This window comes from Limanda limanda, chromosome 7 (genome assembly GCF_963576545.1).
Source record: "Limanda limanda chromosome 7, fLimLim1.1, whole genome shotgun sequence".
NCBI classification, from domain to species: domain Eukaryota; kingdom Metazoa; phylum Chordata; class Actinopteri; order Pleuronectiformes; family Pleuronectidae; genus Limanda; species Limanda limanda.
This window is the reverse complement of record NC_083642.1, coordinates 330,001-347,500: the sequence shown is the minus strand read 5'-3', so window position 1 is coordinate 347,500 and position 17,500 is coordinate 330,001. Positions and strand designations below refer to the sequence as shown.

The window sequence follows — 17,500 nt, the reverse complement described above, 5'->3', positions numbered from 1 at the left end:
GCACGTGAACATGTGAAGCAGACAACACAACGTACGTGTGCACGTGAACATGTGAAGCAGACAACACAACATACGTGTGCACGTGAACATGTGAAGCAGACAACCTGGTTCCGGTTCTTTAACTGCTCGTCCTGCTCACAGATTTTCCAGGAGTTCAAGTCCACAGACATTAAATATAAAACCCGACTTCGCAGCCGCATCTCGAACCTGAAGGATCAAAAGAATCCGGAGCTGCGGCGCGGCGTCCTGCGTGGAAGCATCTCGCCCCCCCGCATCGCCCGCATGGGCGCCGAGGTGCGTGAGGCGTGTTCCTGTGACACTCTGGGTCTGAGAGGCTTTACAGTACGTGTGTGTGTGTGTGTGTGTGTGTGTGTGTGTGTGTGTGTGTGTGTGTGTGTGTGTGTGTGTGTGTGTGTGTGTGTGTGTGTGTGTGTGTGTGTGTGTGTGTGTGTGTGTGTGTGTGTGTGTGTGTGTGTGTGTGTGTGTGTGTGTGTGTGTGTGTGTGTGTGTGCAGGAGATGGCGAGCACGGAGCTGAAGCGGATCAGAGAGACTTTGACTAAAGAGTCGATCAGAGAACATCAGCTGTCGAAGGTCGGAGGAACTGAGACGGACATGTTCCTCTGCAGCAAGTGTCGTGGGAAGAGCTGCTCCTACACACAGGTGGAGACACACACAGACAGACACACACAGACAAACACACACACACATTGTGCATTGGTCAGAGCTTTGTGTGTTTGTTTCCAGGTGCAGATACGCAGTGCTGATGAACCAATGACAACCTTTGTGTTGTGTAACAGCTGCGGAAACAGATGGAAGGTAAAGAAACTAAATGTATTTAAATGTATTTGATCAATAATCAGGACCAATCAGCTCGTCCGTCCTCGTTTCCATCGCTCAGAGAAGAAGAGAAGTCAGAGTTAAAGTAATAACAGGTTATAACTGCTCGTCTTCCCAAAGGCATTGTGGGAAATGTAGGAGGAACAAATTAACAACTGCAGCGTCACCAAATAAATATAATTCAATGATTGTTAGTAACAAGTTCCACCACATGATGGCAGCAGAGAGACATGAGTTGTGTCCTCGCGCTGCCTTCTTCTCCCCCTCTCCTTTCCTCTCCTCCTCCTCCTCTTCCTCTTCCTCTTCCTCTTCCTCTCTCCTCCTCCTTCTCCCACTCTCTCTTCCTCTCTCCTCCTCCTCCTCTTCCTCCCCATCTCTCTTCCTCTCTCCTCTTCCTCCTCCTCCTCCCACTCTCTCTTCCTCTCTCCTCCTCCTTCTCCCACTCTCTCTTCCTCTCTCCTTTCCTCTCCTCCTCCTCCCTTCTTCTCCCCCTCTCTTTTCCTCTCTTCCTCCTCCACCTTGTCCCAATCTCTCTTCCTCTCTCCTCCTCCTCCTCCTCCTCTTCCTCCCCATCTCTCTTCCTCTCTCCTCTTCCTCCTCCTCCTCCCACTCTCTCTTCCTCTCTCCTTTCCTGTCCTCCTCCTCCTATCCCTCTCTTTTCCTCTTCTCCTCCTGCTCCTCCCTCCTCCCACTCTCTCTTCCTCTCTCCTTTCCTCTCCTCCTCCTCCTCCCTTCTTCTCCCCCTCTCTTCTCCTCTCTTCCTTTATTTAGCCTCTGGGTCAAAGTGAAGCGACTCATTTGAGAAGCTGATGTTTTGTGTATTTTTCTTTGAGACACTGAATCCAGTGTTTGAAACTACATTAGACATAAATGTAAATTATAATTCACGTTAAACAAGTATTTTTGAATATCACAACATAATGGAAAACTTTAAGACTTGGCGTTCAGCATTTTCTTTAATCAAGTTTAATATGATAATACATTTAAATATAATGAGTTTAATCACAGTCTTGTTTTCTTTCTTTCAGTTCTGTTGAAGAGAGAGTGTGTGTTTGTGTGTCTGTGTGTGTGTCCGTCTGTCATGAAGCAAACTAAAGTGAATTGAATTTGGATTTAACAAATTAATTTAGTTATTTTTGTATTTTGTATAGTTTTGTTTTATGTATAAAACAAAAAGCTGTAATATGATTGGAGAAAAGTTCATGTTGTCAATCAGTTTAATTTATTTTGTATAGAACAAGTTTATTTCTTCTTAAGAAGCTTGAAACCAGATTTAAATCCTTGAGTCGTCGTGGAAACGGTGGATTCTGTTTGCTGCTCTGAACATTTCTATTCAATTTGCTCTTGCATGAAAATGAAAATTTTTTTTGTATTCTTTTTGACTTGTTTGGTTTAAATCATTTTTCTGCTCTTTTAGAAGTTGGAAGTATCATTGAACTTGTTGACAGATGTAAAAACCACAGCGACTCCAAACAGGTGTTTTCATCTGAGACAATAAAACACTGAATGATCGACTCGTGCTCATTTCATGTTCATCTTCTGTTTAACGTCATAAACAGAAAACTTCAGTTTCCTTCACATGTCGCAGACGATGATGAATTATGTTTTATTCTGAAGTTTTATTCCTGGGTTCTGACACATGGTTCTAACTTTATTTACAGAACTCTTTAAATCTTTGTAAACCTTCTAAAAAAGCTGATGAAGTCTTTTCTCATTTCCAGTGGAGCAGGTTGTTTGTTTTTCAACAACACGATCCACCGACCCAACATGAACAGCCACCAGGGGGCGATCACGTGTGCGTGGTCATCTTTGACCCGGGCCCTGGTGGTCGATGTGTAAATGTTTAAACACGTTTCATTTAAAACAACTGCTGATGAATCCATATTATCCATATTCATATTAAAGAGAAACACACAAACAAAGCTTCTCATTGGTTGTTCAAGGTTTCCATTTATATATGTACAATTAAAATCACTGTTTAAACAAAATGTAAAATAAATAACATGAACAATACTTGAATGCATTCTGAGTGACAGGTCTGAAGACCTGTTATCTCTCTAAAGATCTTTGTCTCCACAGACAACTACAAACATTTGTTTTCCTCAAACTACATTTCCCATGAAGCACTGGGTGTGGGCATCCCATCTCAAGTAATAGGTATATTATTTTTTATATATAGATATTTTATGAGTCATCAATATATCTTGATATATATTTTTTTCACCTGGATCCCCCCCCCCAAATTCCTGAATCGACCAACCACACATCAGCCCCGCGGCTCCTGCAGCCAATCAGGAGCAGGCATCTGCGAGCGTGACAGACAGTGGTGAGGTCAAAGGTGAGAGGTCACAGAGGTCAGCAGGAGTGTGTGTGTGTTTGTATTACTATACTTATCAGGACAACTCAGTTCAACACACTTATTAACACAAGTTATTTCTTTCCTGTAAAAACAGAGTTTTCTTATTATATTATAAACACACAGACATTGACAGTGGGAACTAAAGTTGCCAATAAAATGTGAAGTCAACTAATCATACCTATATTTTATATATAAGTATATTTATAGCTTCAGCCCAGTGACATCAAACCTCTAAAAAGTTCCAAATAAAACCATGAAATGTAGAGAAACACAAATAATATTAATGTGTAAAGGGTGTTTTGCTCAAAACACGAACAATCAACAGCTGCATGTTTAATAATGAGACGTGTTCTGCTGCTTTCACATGGAACACACATGATGGTTTTTATAACTATTCAATTATCATGAATTATGAAACAATGAATCTGAGGGAAACCTTTTTTCCAGTTAAATGGGTCATTAGTCGAATAGAAAGAAATTAAATTCATAAGTTTCCAGGAAGTATAGTAACACAAATGTTGTTAAAAACTCCAGTGTTTTATTGCAGTGTGTGTGTGTGTGTGTGTGTGTGTGTGTGTGTGTGTGTGTGTGTGTGTGTTTGTGTGTGTGTGTGTGTTTGTGTGTGTGTGTGTGTGTGTTTGTGTGTGTGTGTGTGTGTTTGTGTGTGTGTGTGTGTGTTTGTGTGTGTGTGTCCGTGTGTGTGTGTGTGTGTGTGTGTGTGTGTTTGTGTGTGTGTGTGTGTGTGTGTTTGTGTGTGTGTGTGTGTGTGTGTGTGTGTGTGTGTGTGTGTGTGTGTGTGTGTGTGTGTGTGTGTGTGTGTGTGTGTGTGTGTGTGTGTGTGTGTCCTCAGAACGCTGCTGCGTGAAGAAGGCCCTCGGGCGCTCTATCAAGGATTCAACCCCGTCGCTCTGTGTCTCCTCTCATGTACTTCTGTGTTGTCTGAAGAGCACAGACTCTGTCCATCATCTGTCCATCATCTGTCCATCATCTGTCCATCATCTGTCCATCGTCTGTCCATCATCTGTCCATCATCTGTCCATCGTCTGTCCATCATCTGTCCATCATCTGTCCATCATCCGTCCATCATCTGTCCATCGTCTGTCCATCATCTGTCCATCATCTGTCCATCATCTGTCTTCACTGAAGCTCCTCCCTCCTCCTCTCTCCCTCAGGCCTGTTTCTTGGGCTTCGAAGTGGCTCTGAAGGGATTAAACGTGATCGCTCCCAGTTGGTGAAGTGAACCAGTTCATGGTGAAGAGGCACCGACTGGTCCGGCTTCTCTCAGGACTCACTTCTGCTTCTCTGTGCATTTTCACCAGGTGAAATGTGAAGAATCTTTGTATTCCTAAATGTATTTTTACATTTAATTTTACAAATTAATTTTCTAAATGATGATTTAATACTTGAAGTGTCAGCCCTGAGCCTTCATCACTTTTAAAAACTATTCAGATGTTTTTAAAAAGTATGAATCAGTGTTTGTTTCTCTGCAAAGGCACCGAGGCATTGTTTTATAAACTTTGTGAATAAAGTGTTTGAATAAAAAGTGACCAGCTGAGCCTCCGGTAGTCTGGAAGTCATTTGTAATAATGTGCACAATCAAATAAAATGTGAAAATGTCTGAAGGTCATAGAAACCTAGTGAAGGTGATTCCAGGACCAGAGCCAACAGGAGGGATTATTAAACACACACTCATATCGCCCCCTGGAGGCTCAAACCAGCACTGACACAAATTAATAAATCTAACAGTTATACAGAGAAATTTATTCGAAACATTATTTTATTACTTTTGAATTTAGACAGAAACGCAACAGGAAGCCCGCCATTCTGCATTTAGTGGCCATTTTGGCCATATTCCACATTTTCACTCTGAGGTGCTTGTACCAGGGCTTTCATCAGATCAACTTCAAACTGAGATGAGATGGAAATAAACCATCAAAGTGTTTTTATTTATTTTAAAGGTGTGAAGTATTATTCTGTTGCTGAGCACTTTCCATTGGACCACAGTGAACTGTGCAGTAGAGATGGTGTCAGTTCATTTTCATTTTAGTTTCACTTTAACATACAAAACAGTTTGTGAATTCAGCCGTGAAAAACAAAGCATGTTCCGGATGCGACTTTTATAATAAAATAAGAAAAAGTGTGTGTTACAGTGAATTTGGCCTCGAAGTACAAAACACAACATCATCAAGATCCATGAATTATTCTCTGTTCACAGCCCATGTTCACATATACTTTAAACATGCAAATATTCTCTATGAGATTATTGCATCAAATATTTTCCTTTATACGATGCAGTGTCTTGTCTTTTTTTGGTAAATGTACACACTTTATTTGTATTGTGTGTGTTTGAGTGTGTGTGTGTGTGTGTGTGTGTTATGTGACAAAGTGTGATCTCTGTTTACCTTTGATTGTGTTTGTGCAGGAAGTATTGTGTTGGACACCAGAGGAATGTGGACAGACGAAGAGGACAAGAAGCCTCAGTCTCCTGAACGAGACAAATGAAAGCATCAGTGTGATCCGTCCTCAGATCAAAGCCTCAGGACTCAGAGTCACGTGACCAAAGGAAAGAGAACTGTCACGTGATCTACCAGAAACAGGGAGGAGCTGTTTGTGCCTGGTGGGGGCGCTGTGAGAACTGAACAAGAGATCTAACCCACACACACACACACACACACACACACACACACACACACAAACACACACACACACACACACACACACACACACACACACACACACACACACACACACACACACACACACACACACATGTCCTCCAGGGTTTCAGAGGACATTATAGAGACTGACATTGATTTTCTGGAGACGGACTCAAACCTTCAGTTCTACCTTTAAACTAAACCTTCAGTAAAACCTCATCCAAAACCAAAATATAATATAATATACTGTTTATATAAAACAACACATCAAGTCTGGTTTGGTTCACTTAAGATGAGTCGTCTCTTTAAACTTTCATCATTTCCCTGAAACAACTGTTCAAGTCTCAATCTGGTGGAATGATCCAATTTCCCTCTGAAAGAAACGATTGGAGAAGAGGAAACATTTGAGACGAGCAGGAGAACTGAGTTGTGTGATGGAAATCTGGAGACACAAGAGGCTGGAAACAACAAAGTTATCTACGTGTATTTAATAAGGAGCTTTCTGCAGAAAGGATCAACACAGGGAGACCACAAGGATCTCAGAGTGAAGATAGAGAACAGTCAAATACAAGGGTCTTATATAGGAGGACTGAGGGGTCTCTCTGAACCAATCCAGACTGGTTCCATAGGAGAGGAAGGAGAGGAATCTAAACACAACAGCTGATTCACATGTGTTTCCTCAGGTGATAAGAAGACACACACTCCTTCCTCTGGTGGGTAATTAAGTCTCAAAAGGCTCTGGCAGTTCTCATGTCATAAACAGTTCAGACCATGAAACAGCTCAGGTCAAAGAGTCATTAGACAGGGATGCATAAGGTTACTCATCAACTACAAAATAGGTTTCAACCATTCTTAGTTCATTTTTCCAATACAGTTGTTTCTTCCTCTCACACACGAGCCCTCAGGTGTGTGTTGGGACCTTCACAGTGGGACAGACACCAGGTCCTCAATGAGGAGACATCACCACCTCACAGTGTCTCTGTGGAACTGTCTCCTGAACTCTGGTGGTCGAGTGTGGGAGGAGCCTGTTCTCCGGCGAGCCTCAGCGTCCTAACATCGATTCAGAGGAACACGAACGATGAGACGTTTCACAAAGTGCTTCGTGGACAGAAAGTCGAGAGTGAAACAGAAATGAAACACAACATCAGCTGTTCAAACATCAACACAAGAGTTAAGTTTCTCTGGTCTGAGCAGTTTCCAGCAACACAACACAACTGAGTCTGATGCTCGTGTTCTCTTTCTGCTGCCGTTTCATTATTTCACTTGTGAGGGAAACACACGTAAAATATGACTTCACGTTCACTATCTTGTGTTATTAAATTGTGTGTCTTAACAATGGGGCTCATCTGTGTTAGTCAGTTGTTTGCCTCTGTGGGGGGGGGCTTGTTTTCAGGTTGTGTGTCTGTCCGTCCCATACTCAGGACTTGAGATATATCTGGGATTCCTTCAGGGAGTTTCTTAACATTTGGTACAAATTTTGATTCTGGACGAACTGATTAGTTTTGGAGGTCAAAGGTCAAAGGTGAAGTTCACCTGGACTCACACAATATGTGTTTGACTCTTGAATGTGACCTCTGACCTCTGAGAGGGAATTTCTTCAACTTGAGATGAACTGGTTAGAAGTCAGAGGTCACAAGTAAAGGTCATGGTGACCTCGTATGAATCTGGAAAAATGAAATGTGTAGAAATATGTGGACAGAAACTGCACTGGTACAAATACATGATCCTACAAATACAATAATCAATAAACAGATTATCTTACAAATGTGTTGCACTACGTATAAATTATCTTAAAATTATATTATCCTACAAATACATTATCATACAAGTGCAATATCCTACAAATACATTATCCTACAAATACATTATCCTACAAGTACAATAGCCTACAAAAACATTATTCTACAAATACAATATCCTACAAATACATTGTCTTACAAATGTGTTGCACAACGTATACATTATCTTAAAATTATGTTATCCTACAAATACATTATCCTACAAATACATGATCCTACAAATACAATAATCAATAAGCAGATTATCTTACAAATGTGTTGCACTATGTATAAATGATCTTTAAATTATATTATCCTACAACTATATTATCATATAAGTACAATATCTGACTAATACAGTATCCTACAAATACATGATCCTACAAATACAATAATCAATAAACAGATTATCTTACAGTTGTGTTGCACTACATATTAATAATCTTAAACACATATTATTGGACTCTACAGGTTATGAAGTTATAACACTACGCAGTTCGTTACTTTCTCTTCTCCTTCTACAAACCTCAGTGGATGAGTTTCACCCAGTTTTAAGTGACGTAGAGGCTGATGCTAAATTCCCATTGGCTCAGAGGATGTCCCCGCCTCCCAGCTTGTCCTCGTCTCCCTGGTTCCGTCTCTTGTCTCCACAGTCCGTGTCTCTCAGTGGAGACAGGAGCTCATCTACCTTCAGCCCAGTGAAGAGGAACCAGCAGCGCTCACCATGTTCTCTGTGCTTTCCCTGCTTCTACTGGCAGGAGCACACAGCGCGACGGCAAGTGAGTTACAGTTACACTTTCTACTTGATCTGATTGGATTCGGTGGATTTGAAGTCAAAGGAAAAATGATCCATGTTTTTAAAAGACACTGAAATGATTTGAGGTCTATTGTAATGTTTGATGTTTGGTTCCTTCGCTGCAGATTGTAGAAGTTTAATAACGTTTCAAAGACTTGATTTAAAAGTTCATGTTAGTGAAAGTCATCGATCTCATGTCAGAAGGAAAGATTATATTCTATTTCTGAACAGATCCACTGAACAGGGACTTTTCTTTCTTTGGACCGTTATTTGATTTCTTACTCTGGTCAGAACCATTAAGATCCACTCGGGCCGAACTGGTTCTGGAGGAAATGACGCAGCGAGTCTGAAGCGAAAGAGTTCAACAGACTCCGATGAATCAGGAACCAGAGAAACACGAAGTCACGTTTCAACTCAGCGAGGAAACAAAGAGCTTCTGGTCTCCTGCACATTATCAACTTTATTATTTCAGACTGAGTTGTTCATGACGTGTCTCGTGTTTCATGTTGGTTTATAAAACCTTTGGAAGAAATAACAGGTTCAGTCTGTTGATATGAATCAAGACTGTTATTTATGTAAATATATATATTTGAGCATCATTTTAATTATTTATGATTCATCTCCCAGCGACTCCAACACCTCAGTTATTCATCTAAACTGGAAACTGACAAATAAGGCGACGACTCAGGTTTGGGTTTTTTATTGTCGTCAGTAGATGGCGCTGTTTCCATAGTAACAGGAAGCTGCTGAGCACAAACAGCTTCCTGCTTTGTTGGCTGATACAGACCGTGAGTGACGTCACTGACATGAGATATTAATAATTAATGATCTGTTATCAATGTGACCTCCTGCTCCAACACAATCAACACACATTGTTACTAACACAAAACACAGATTCATCTCTAGTGTGAATGATGTCAGTGAAAAGAAGCAGGAGACAGAGAATCAGGACGAGCTGCCTCCATGATGAATAACTGACAGATGTGTTCATACTTTCTAATATGATAACATCTGCACTGAAGCCGGACGGCTGGATGTGAGTCACAGAGATATGAAGGTTTCAGACTTTATGTTTGCACACATGCACCATGTGTAGTTTCACAGAATAAACACAGAATAAGTGCATTTATAACATCTTCTTTAAAAGAACAAACATACATTTTATTTTCTTAATTCAAGTTCTGTTTGGATGCATCAGATTTATAGATATTAATAATGAAGCTTGAGTTCATCATTGAAACATCAAGTCTCAGTTTCATGTCTGTGCCAAACACACAGATGAATTATTATCAGTCGATGGATCTGAATCAGAAACGTTGTTGACAACCTAATGAACACGTTGTCATATTGTTGTTGTTGTCAAATATTTTCTGAGTCTATACATTTAAAACAAAGTCGTTCCTGTAACGATGTCCCACTTTGTTTTGTTAACTGGGTCCAGTATGAATGTATATGTGTATATATGGATAAATATATGGATATATAAAGAGAGAGAAACCAACTATTTGAGGACTTTCAGAATAAAAGTCTCATAGAATAACTGGAAACTGAAGTAGTTTCACTTCACATTAAATACTCTGCAGTAGAAAATATTATTTTCTAATATTAAATATGTGAGTTGTGTAGTAGAAAATTAACTCAGCAAGGTTGAAAAAGTATTTTGTATAAGTGTTTAAAGACTTCTCAAGACTTTTATGACTTGTATTTACATACAACAGATTATTGATGACTTGAGCTGTTTTATGGTCGGAACTGTTTATGACGTCAATATAGTAAGACCTTGTGCGACTTAATTACCCATCAAAGGAAGGAGTGTATCTATTCTTATCACCTCAGGGAACACATGTGAATCAGCTGTTATGTTTAGTTTCCTGTCCTTCCCCCACCTATGGGAACCTGTCTGGATTGGCTCAGAGAGACAGCCCTATCCCCTGGTATATAAGATCTGTGTATCTGACTGTTCTGCATCTTCACTCTGAGTTCTTTGGGACTCCCTGTGTTGATCCTTTCTGCAGAAAGCCCCTTATTAAATACACGTAGATAACTTTGTTGTTTCCAGCCTCTTGTATCTCCAGATTTCCATCACAAATTTGGTGTCAGAAGTGGGATCGCACGTCTGGACGGATCTGGACTCGGTGTCTACGGTTGACTGATCATCTTGGAAAAAAGTTTCCAACCTTAACCTCCCCACGGGTGAGACGCAGGGACCTAGACCCGAGCCGGATCGTCTCAGCGCTGCGATCTATCCGGTGAGAATCTGAGATTTCAAGTGTAATTTATCCCAGCAGAACATAGTGTTATAGAGAAGTTGGTCTAAGAGGAACGGGATCCTCAAGACGGGTGAAAGCCCCGTAAATTTTTAACCAAGGTTTAGAAGAAACCTGGAAGGTAGACTGACGAGGTACCTTAAGGAGTTGTTTCGACTGCAACCACAGAGAGGACATAATACTGAGTGTATTTGCATTGTGTCAGGCAACTCAAAAAAAAAGCGCGCTATGTAGAGAACTTCTTTAGGGCACTATGATTTATGTTGGTTAGGCAGGATATTTGAAGGTGTATTTAAAAAAAAAAAAAAAAAAAAAAGCTAAAAAAAAAAAAGAGATGAATTGAGAAACTCACAGCAACCAAGTAATTACAAGAGGAAATTACTATTGTTTATATAATATTGGAGGTATTACATTATTTAGATGATGTTTATATTAACAAGTTTCCTATTTGCTCCTTACGATAGCGTTTTGGAGATTGATTGAAGACTTAAGGTAACTACTTAAAATAAAATAAAAAAAAAAAATTCTTTACATAGGTAAATGAAAAATATAAGATTTGGATAATGGAACTGAACTGAGTAATCCTTATGTGAACCTCATGTGAAAGAACTATGGTGACAAAGCACTAAGTTTGTTTCAAGTGTGAATGAGGAATGAGAGACTGTGGGTTTCCAGAGAGAGAGAGAGTTTTTTAAGACAGCTGAAACAGATTCTAGACTGAATCTAGAGGAGAACGAAATAGTAAGTTAGGCCAGAAAAGTAAAATTTTAAATTTCAGGCAGATAGGAATGTATGTTGAATGTGGTTAGAAGAATTGCATCATAGGGACAGAAAGCACACACTGGCAGGGACAGTTAACACCTCACAAATGTCTCAGTGTCTCAAAATGCAGGTTTCCGACCTCGACTCTTCCCCGCCGACAAGACGACAACCAGAACAACACCAAACTCCACCAGAAGCGGATGTTCCACAGGCAGGAGCCCAGGTTCCACAACAACCTTTTCCAGCTAATGATGTTCCAGACCCGCAACTCCTCTCTTCACCTCGCACCAGACAAGTGGGCAATATGGACTGGGACAAGATCCAGCCCAAATCACAAAATTGTTGAAGTTACCTGATGTTGCCAGCCTGTTAAAACGTACAGGCATCAAGTGGGACTCAGGAAGAGCTTAATAAAAGCACATGCAGTTCATGCGAATAAGAAGAAGAAAGAGAGACTGATCTGCATAAAGCCTCACTGAAGATGTTCAGAGGTACATCGCGATGCAGAAGAAGAGGATTTCAAGGAAGGAGGGGGGACGCATATGGAACGATGATTGGGACATTTGTTTTCTCTGTGGAGAGAAGGGACATTGGGCAAAACAAAAATTGCCAAGGAAACAGCAACTTTACGAGCCTGAATGAACCGAGGCGGGGATGGAGGAGAGGGAGGAACCAGCATCTTTGAACAGAGAACAAGGCCGTGAGGGACACATCCCACATCGAGAGGGTGAATGCACCACACAAACACAAACACTTATCACAGAAGTAAATGATTTTTTTTTGTTTTTTAGAAAAGAAAGACAAACTATTGATAGGAACATAGCTTAAATAGCAATGAGATGATTATGCTAATATGCCAATGCACACACTCACAGTGCTAGGGAAAGATATTATATTAAGTGTAATGCTGCTTCACTGTTATATGCGTATGAATGGAAGCTTTGCTCATCTGTTGTCACATCAAATCGACAAAGATCTAGTGGACAAGGCACATTCAGTCACACAAAGAACAGATACCACGTATATGCATCCAAAAGATTTAAACTTCACTGCACTCAAACACAAAGGGAGAGATGCAGGTTTGAAAAAATAAGTTGTGTAGTGTGAAAGAAAATTCAACACTAAGTTGCATGTTCTGGAAAGAACATAGATGTGCTGTTTCTGTAGTCACCCTCTCAGTTCCTTCACAGATGTTCAGAGGATGCTTTCCTTTTTTGATGTTCCTGGTTCACACTCACATGACTTGCTGTCAAAAACAAAAATGATGAATGGCAAGACTTGCGACCGTGGATACAAAAATGTGTCAATGCTGACATTTGGGAAAAGATATCAGATCCCGTGGTTAAGTAAAATCAATTTTTAAAGTGTTTAGAAAAGGATTTACATCTGTTATTTACACTTTCAAGGTTGTTTAACTGGTACCAGACACAAATACAGAAGCCAAATATGCACATGCATATTTAGTTTATACAAACAACATTTTAAGGGCTCAGAGGTAATCATGATGTGGGTTTAATTAACACATGGAACCTGTGGTTATTACACCATGATCTGACAATATCTACTGTAACAGAAAGCCATCGATGGTATTACACCAGTTTTCAACTCTCTATTGAGGGCAGGTGTAATTGTTCCTTGCAAGGATTCACTAGTGCACACTCCGATTTTTTCCGGTGAACAGTATTTTTGATAAAACACAACCTGATGATTTGAGATTCATCCAAGATTTGTAAGTTGTCAACGCCGCAGTACAACTTCGCGCTTCGTCGGTTCCAAATTCTTAAAACAATCCTTTAGCAAGTTCTGAAGGATTATAAAGGATTCTCTGTTGTTGATCGGGCAAATGCATTCTTCAGTTTTTAAATTGATAAAGACATATAATACTGGTTTACATTTGAGTTCAACAGAGAAAGTTATACATTCACATGCCTCGTCAAGGCTATTGTGAATCACTGACCATTTACAACCAGGCACTAAAAAGCTTAAGATCATTAAAGATAACACCAGGAAGTGCACATTTACGATATGTTGACAATATAAGGATTAGTGATTTGTGCTCCAACTGAAGAATATTGTGAAAATTATTCTGTAGCTCTACTAAAACATCTAAATGCAGAAGGACATAAGGCAAGCCTGAAAAACTGCAGTTTGTTAAAGTATAAGTTTGTTAAAGTATAAGTTTGTAAAAGTATAGGTTTGTAAATGTAAAAGATCAATTTTAGGGCATGTGATCACAGCAGAGGGCAGTCCCTCTCCCCTAATAGAGTAACAGTAATTCAAAGATTCCTAAAACTGTTACAAAGAAATAAATGATGTCATTCCTGCGAATGAATTTGAACTATGCTGTCCTCGAGGAGTCCCTCAGCGCAATCGCACATGGGCTTAACAGCATATAGCAAAGTTATATAGACTGATGACACGAGAAAGCTTTCACTGACTTGAAACTGACCCTACAAACGACCTCGACTTTATGACTGCCCGACGACCCTGACCGACCTTTCACACAACCAGATGACAAGAACGGGGGAGTAGATGACGTCAGTGTTACTCCCTGATCAAGGGGGGTAAACAGAGACGTGTAGCATTTTTCTGAGCAAAACTTGATCCCAAATGCTATGTGTATGATGCTATCGTTAACATGCTATTCTGTTGGAAATGCCTAACATCACTGTGAAAAGATGTAATGTTCTTAACCCAGCTACTCTTCTTCCAACAGAAGGAGATGGTGAACAACATAATTGTGTAGTAACAATAACCTAAGTTTGTTCCCCCAGACCACACTTACAGGAAACTACGTTGCAGAATCAAGATTTACACTGTTTGTGGATGGATCAGCGTCTCGCAATTCAGACACAGGAGCAAATCAAGTTGGTTTCACTGTGGTAGCAGCACATGATACATTGATTGCACGACCTCTCCCTGCTTCCCTGTCGGCACAGGCAGCAGAGCTCACTGCTCTCATTGAAGCATGCAGATTGGCTAAAGGGAAAAGGGTTAACATCTACACTGACAGTAGATATGCATTTGTAAAGTACATGATTTTGGCACGATTTGGAAACACAGAGAATTCCTTACACCATCAGGCAAACCAATTGCACATCATGCTCTAGTGTCTCAGATCCTTGATGCTGTCCTCCTCCCCAAACAGGATGCAGTATGTAAATGTGATGCTCACACCTCTAATAATGACCAAGTATCACAAGGAAATGCCAGGGAGGATGTAGCAGCAAAAGCATTTGCTCGCCGGCTCTATCTTCTTCACACATTCTCTTACAGGTCGACCCCACCACCCCCACGGCTGACCTACAAGAACTTCAACTTAGAGCAACAGTGGAAGAGCGTGGACTTTGGAAGAGAAGTGGTTGCACACACACACATGGGGTGTGGGTGGGCCCTGATGAGAAACCTTGTTTGCCAAAATATCTGTTTCCCCATTATGCAAAGTTAACGCATGGGAAGGATCATGTTTCAAAAGGACCGATGATGGCTGCTATTTCACAACATTGGTTCACAAAGGGGTTTTCTAGCTACGCTCAGAAGTTTTGTCAGGCATGCATAATTTGTGCCACTAACAATATTGGTAGAGGAATGCAGGCCCCACAAGCTGCACATCCTCCACCTGACAAACCATTTGACCATCTACAGATGGATTTTATTGAGCTAACACCAAGTGAGGGAAAAAAATATTGCTTGGTTATAGTTGATATGTTTTCTAAATGGGTCGAAGTTTTCCCCACATCAAAGCAAGACACAGGTGCCGTAGCTAAAGCGTTGATTACTGAACTTATTCCCAGATGGGGAATCCCAAGCAAAATCAGCAGTGACAACGGAACTCCATTTGTTAGTGCGGCACTAAAACAAATGAGTAAATATTTGGGCATTGATCTGAGAAAACATTGTGCCTATCACCCAGCAAGTGCGGGAGCGGTGGAAAGAGAAAATGGCACGCTGAAAAACAAATTGGCTAAATGCTGTGAGGAAACTGGATTGTCGTGGACTAAGGCTCTCCCACTTGTTCTCATGCAGATGAGAATGAGAATTAGACCAAAACATGGATTGAGCCCATTTGAGATTCTGTTCGGACGTCCAGCAAACACGGGCATTGGACCTGTTAAAAGACAATTGCCCTCAACAACTCTCTGTGATAATGAAATGTTGTCTTATTGTACTAATCTCTCTTCTGCTTTATCTGCCATTCACAAACAGGTTAAAGACGCACTCCCTACCCCGGCGACTGGACCACTTCATAACCTGAAGCCCGGCGAATGGGTGGTAGTGAAAGACCTAAGGCGGAAAAGTTGGCGACACAGACGCTGGACAGGACCGTACCAGATCCTATTAACGACCTACACGGCTGTGAAGGTCGCTGAGAGGACAACGTGGATTCATGCCAGTCACTGCAAGAGAGTCCCAGAACCAGACCATCCACCTGCTGCACCCACACTTAATAATTAAAACAAAGGATCGGTGAAGAGAGGGCAGTGCTGACCAGCACAGCTGTTGGTAATCGTTGCTTCGGAGAATCACATAATACACACACAGCAGAGAAGGCGACGATGAAACACCGACCTCCGTGGCATCACTTCAGTCAGCTGGGTCGGAGTGGCAGTAGAGGAACTGTTCTCTCAATATTGATGACATCAATCCCCCGCTGACTGATAACTCTTGATACGAATTTCGTTTTTGAAACATTCAATCCAATCTCCCATGCCAGTTTGATTTGTTGGGTTCCAAGCATCCTGTTTTCGCACGTATGTCTCCCCCACACTGCACCTTTATATTCCCAGTTTGGTTACTGTTGGGGTTTATGGGGGATGCCAGCTGTGTCCCGATGGTTTGCTCCGCCAGATGACGCGCCAATTAGATTTACAGTGACGATAATGTAAGATGTGTTTCCCCTCCCTGACTGGTTTCCTCCCCAGTACCCTTTAATATCGATGAAGAATGTAATATTGTTGTGTTGTCTGTTTAATCTACTTTTATCAGTGCTTTCTCCCATTTAAAGACGCATACCGTCCACAACAAAGGCAGTTTGTTTTACACTACAGTGATGATGATGATGCATTTTGAAATCCTGGTGAATTGATGTATTTGATGTTTTACTGTAGTTGTAAACTCTCTTATGTTGTCAATAAATGACAAAAAGGAGGGAAATGTAGTAGAAAATTAACTCAGCAAGGTTGAAAAAGTATTTTGTATAAGTGTTTAAAGACTTCTCAAGACTTTTATGACTTGTATTTACATACAACAGATTATTGATGACTTGAGCTGTTTTATGGTCGGAACTGTTTATGACGTCAATATAGTAAGACCTTGTGCGACTTAATTACCCATCAAAGGAAGGAGTGTATCTATTCTTATCACCTCAGGGAACACATGTGAATCAGCTGTTATGTTTAGTTTCCTGTCCTTCCCCCACCTATGGGAACCTGTCTGGATTGGCTCAGAGAGACAGCCCTATCCCCTGGTATATAAGATCTGTGTATCTGACTGTTCTGCATCTTCACTCTGAGTTCTTTGGGACTCCCTGTGTTGATCCTTTCTGCAGAAAGCCCCTTATTAAATACACGTAGATAACTTTGTTGTTTTTAGCCTCTTGTATCTCCAGATTTCCATCACAGTTGTTAGATTGAATCCATTTTTAAGACGTAGCAGAATATTCAGAGTAAAGAGCGTCTGGACTCTGGAGCAGACGTTTTATCTGTGATTGTGTGTTTGTTTCCCTCACAACAGCTGAAGTTGTGTTGATTGTGCGTCATGTCTTCTCGACTCTCAGTGATTTATGAAACATTCTGAAAACTAAAGTCAGGACTTGATCTTTTTCTTGCAGGGCTTCACTCTCTGAAGTATTTCCACACTGCGTCGTCTCAAGTCCCAAACCTTCCAGAGTTTGTGAGTGTTGGTTTGGTTGATGATGTTCCGATCGTTCACTTTGACAGCAACACAAAGAAATATGAACCAAAACAGGACTGGATGTTAAAGGGAAATGATGCACAGTACTGGGAGTGGCAGACTCAGATTGCTTTGGGTAACGAGCAGGGCT

General features: G+C 40.8%; 2 protein-coding genes across 3 annotated transcripts in view; both read left to right on the top strand.

Moving 5' to 3' along the window:
* The window catches only part of tcea2 (transcription elongation factor A (SII), 2), a 10,678-nt gene extending 4,979 nt beyond the window's left edge, over positions 1–5,699 (top strand). The window contains exons 7-11 of the mRNA XM_061074000.1: positions 140–294; positions 515–661; positions 746–817; positions 4,370–4,424; positions 5,620–5,699. Of these exons, the coding sequence (XP_060929983.1) occupies positions 140–294; positions 515–661; positions 746–817; positions 4,370–4,424; positions 5,620–5,699 (509 nt within the window). The remainder of the gene's footprint in view (positions 1–139; positions 295–514; positions 662–745; positions 818–4,369; positions 4,425–5,619) is intronic.
* Positions 5,700–8,244: 2,545 nt separating this feature from the next.
* The window catches only part of LOC133005197 (H-2 class I histocompatibility antigen, Q9 alpha chain-like), an 18,462-nt gene continuing 9,206 nt past the window's right edge, over positions 8,245–17,500 (top strand). For both annotated transcript variants that reach the window (XM_061074800.1, XM_061074799.1), the window contains exons 1-2: positions 8,245–8,411; positions 17,288–17,500. The exon at positions 17,288–17,500 is cut by the window's right edge and continues 48 nt beyond it. In XM_061074800.1, coding sequence (XP_060930783.1) covers positions 8,357–8,411; positions 17,288–17,500 — 268 coding nt within the window. In that variant the 5' untranslated portion in view covers positions 8,245–8,356. The remainder of the gene's footprint in view (positions 8,412–17,287) is intronic.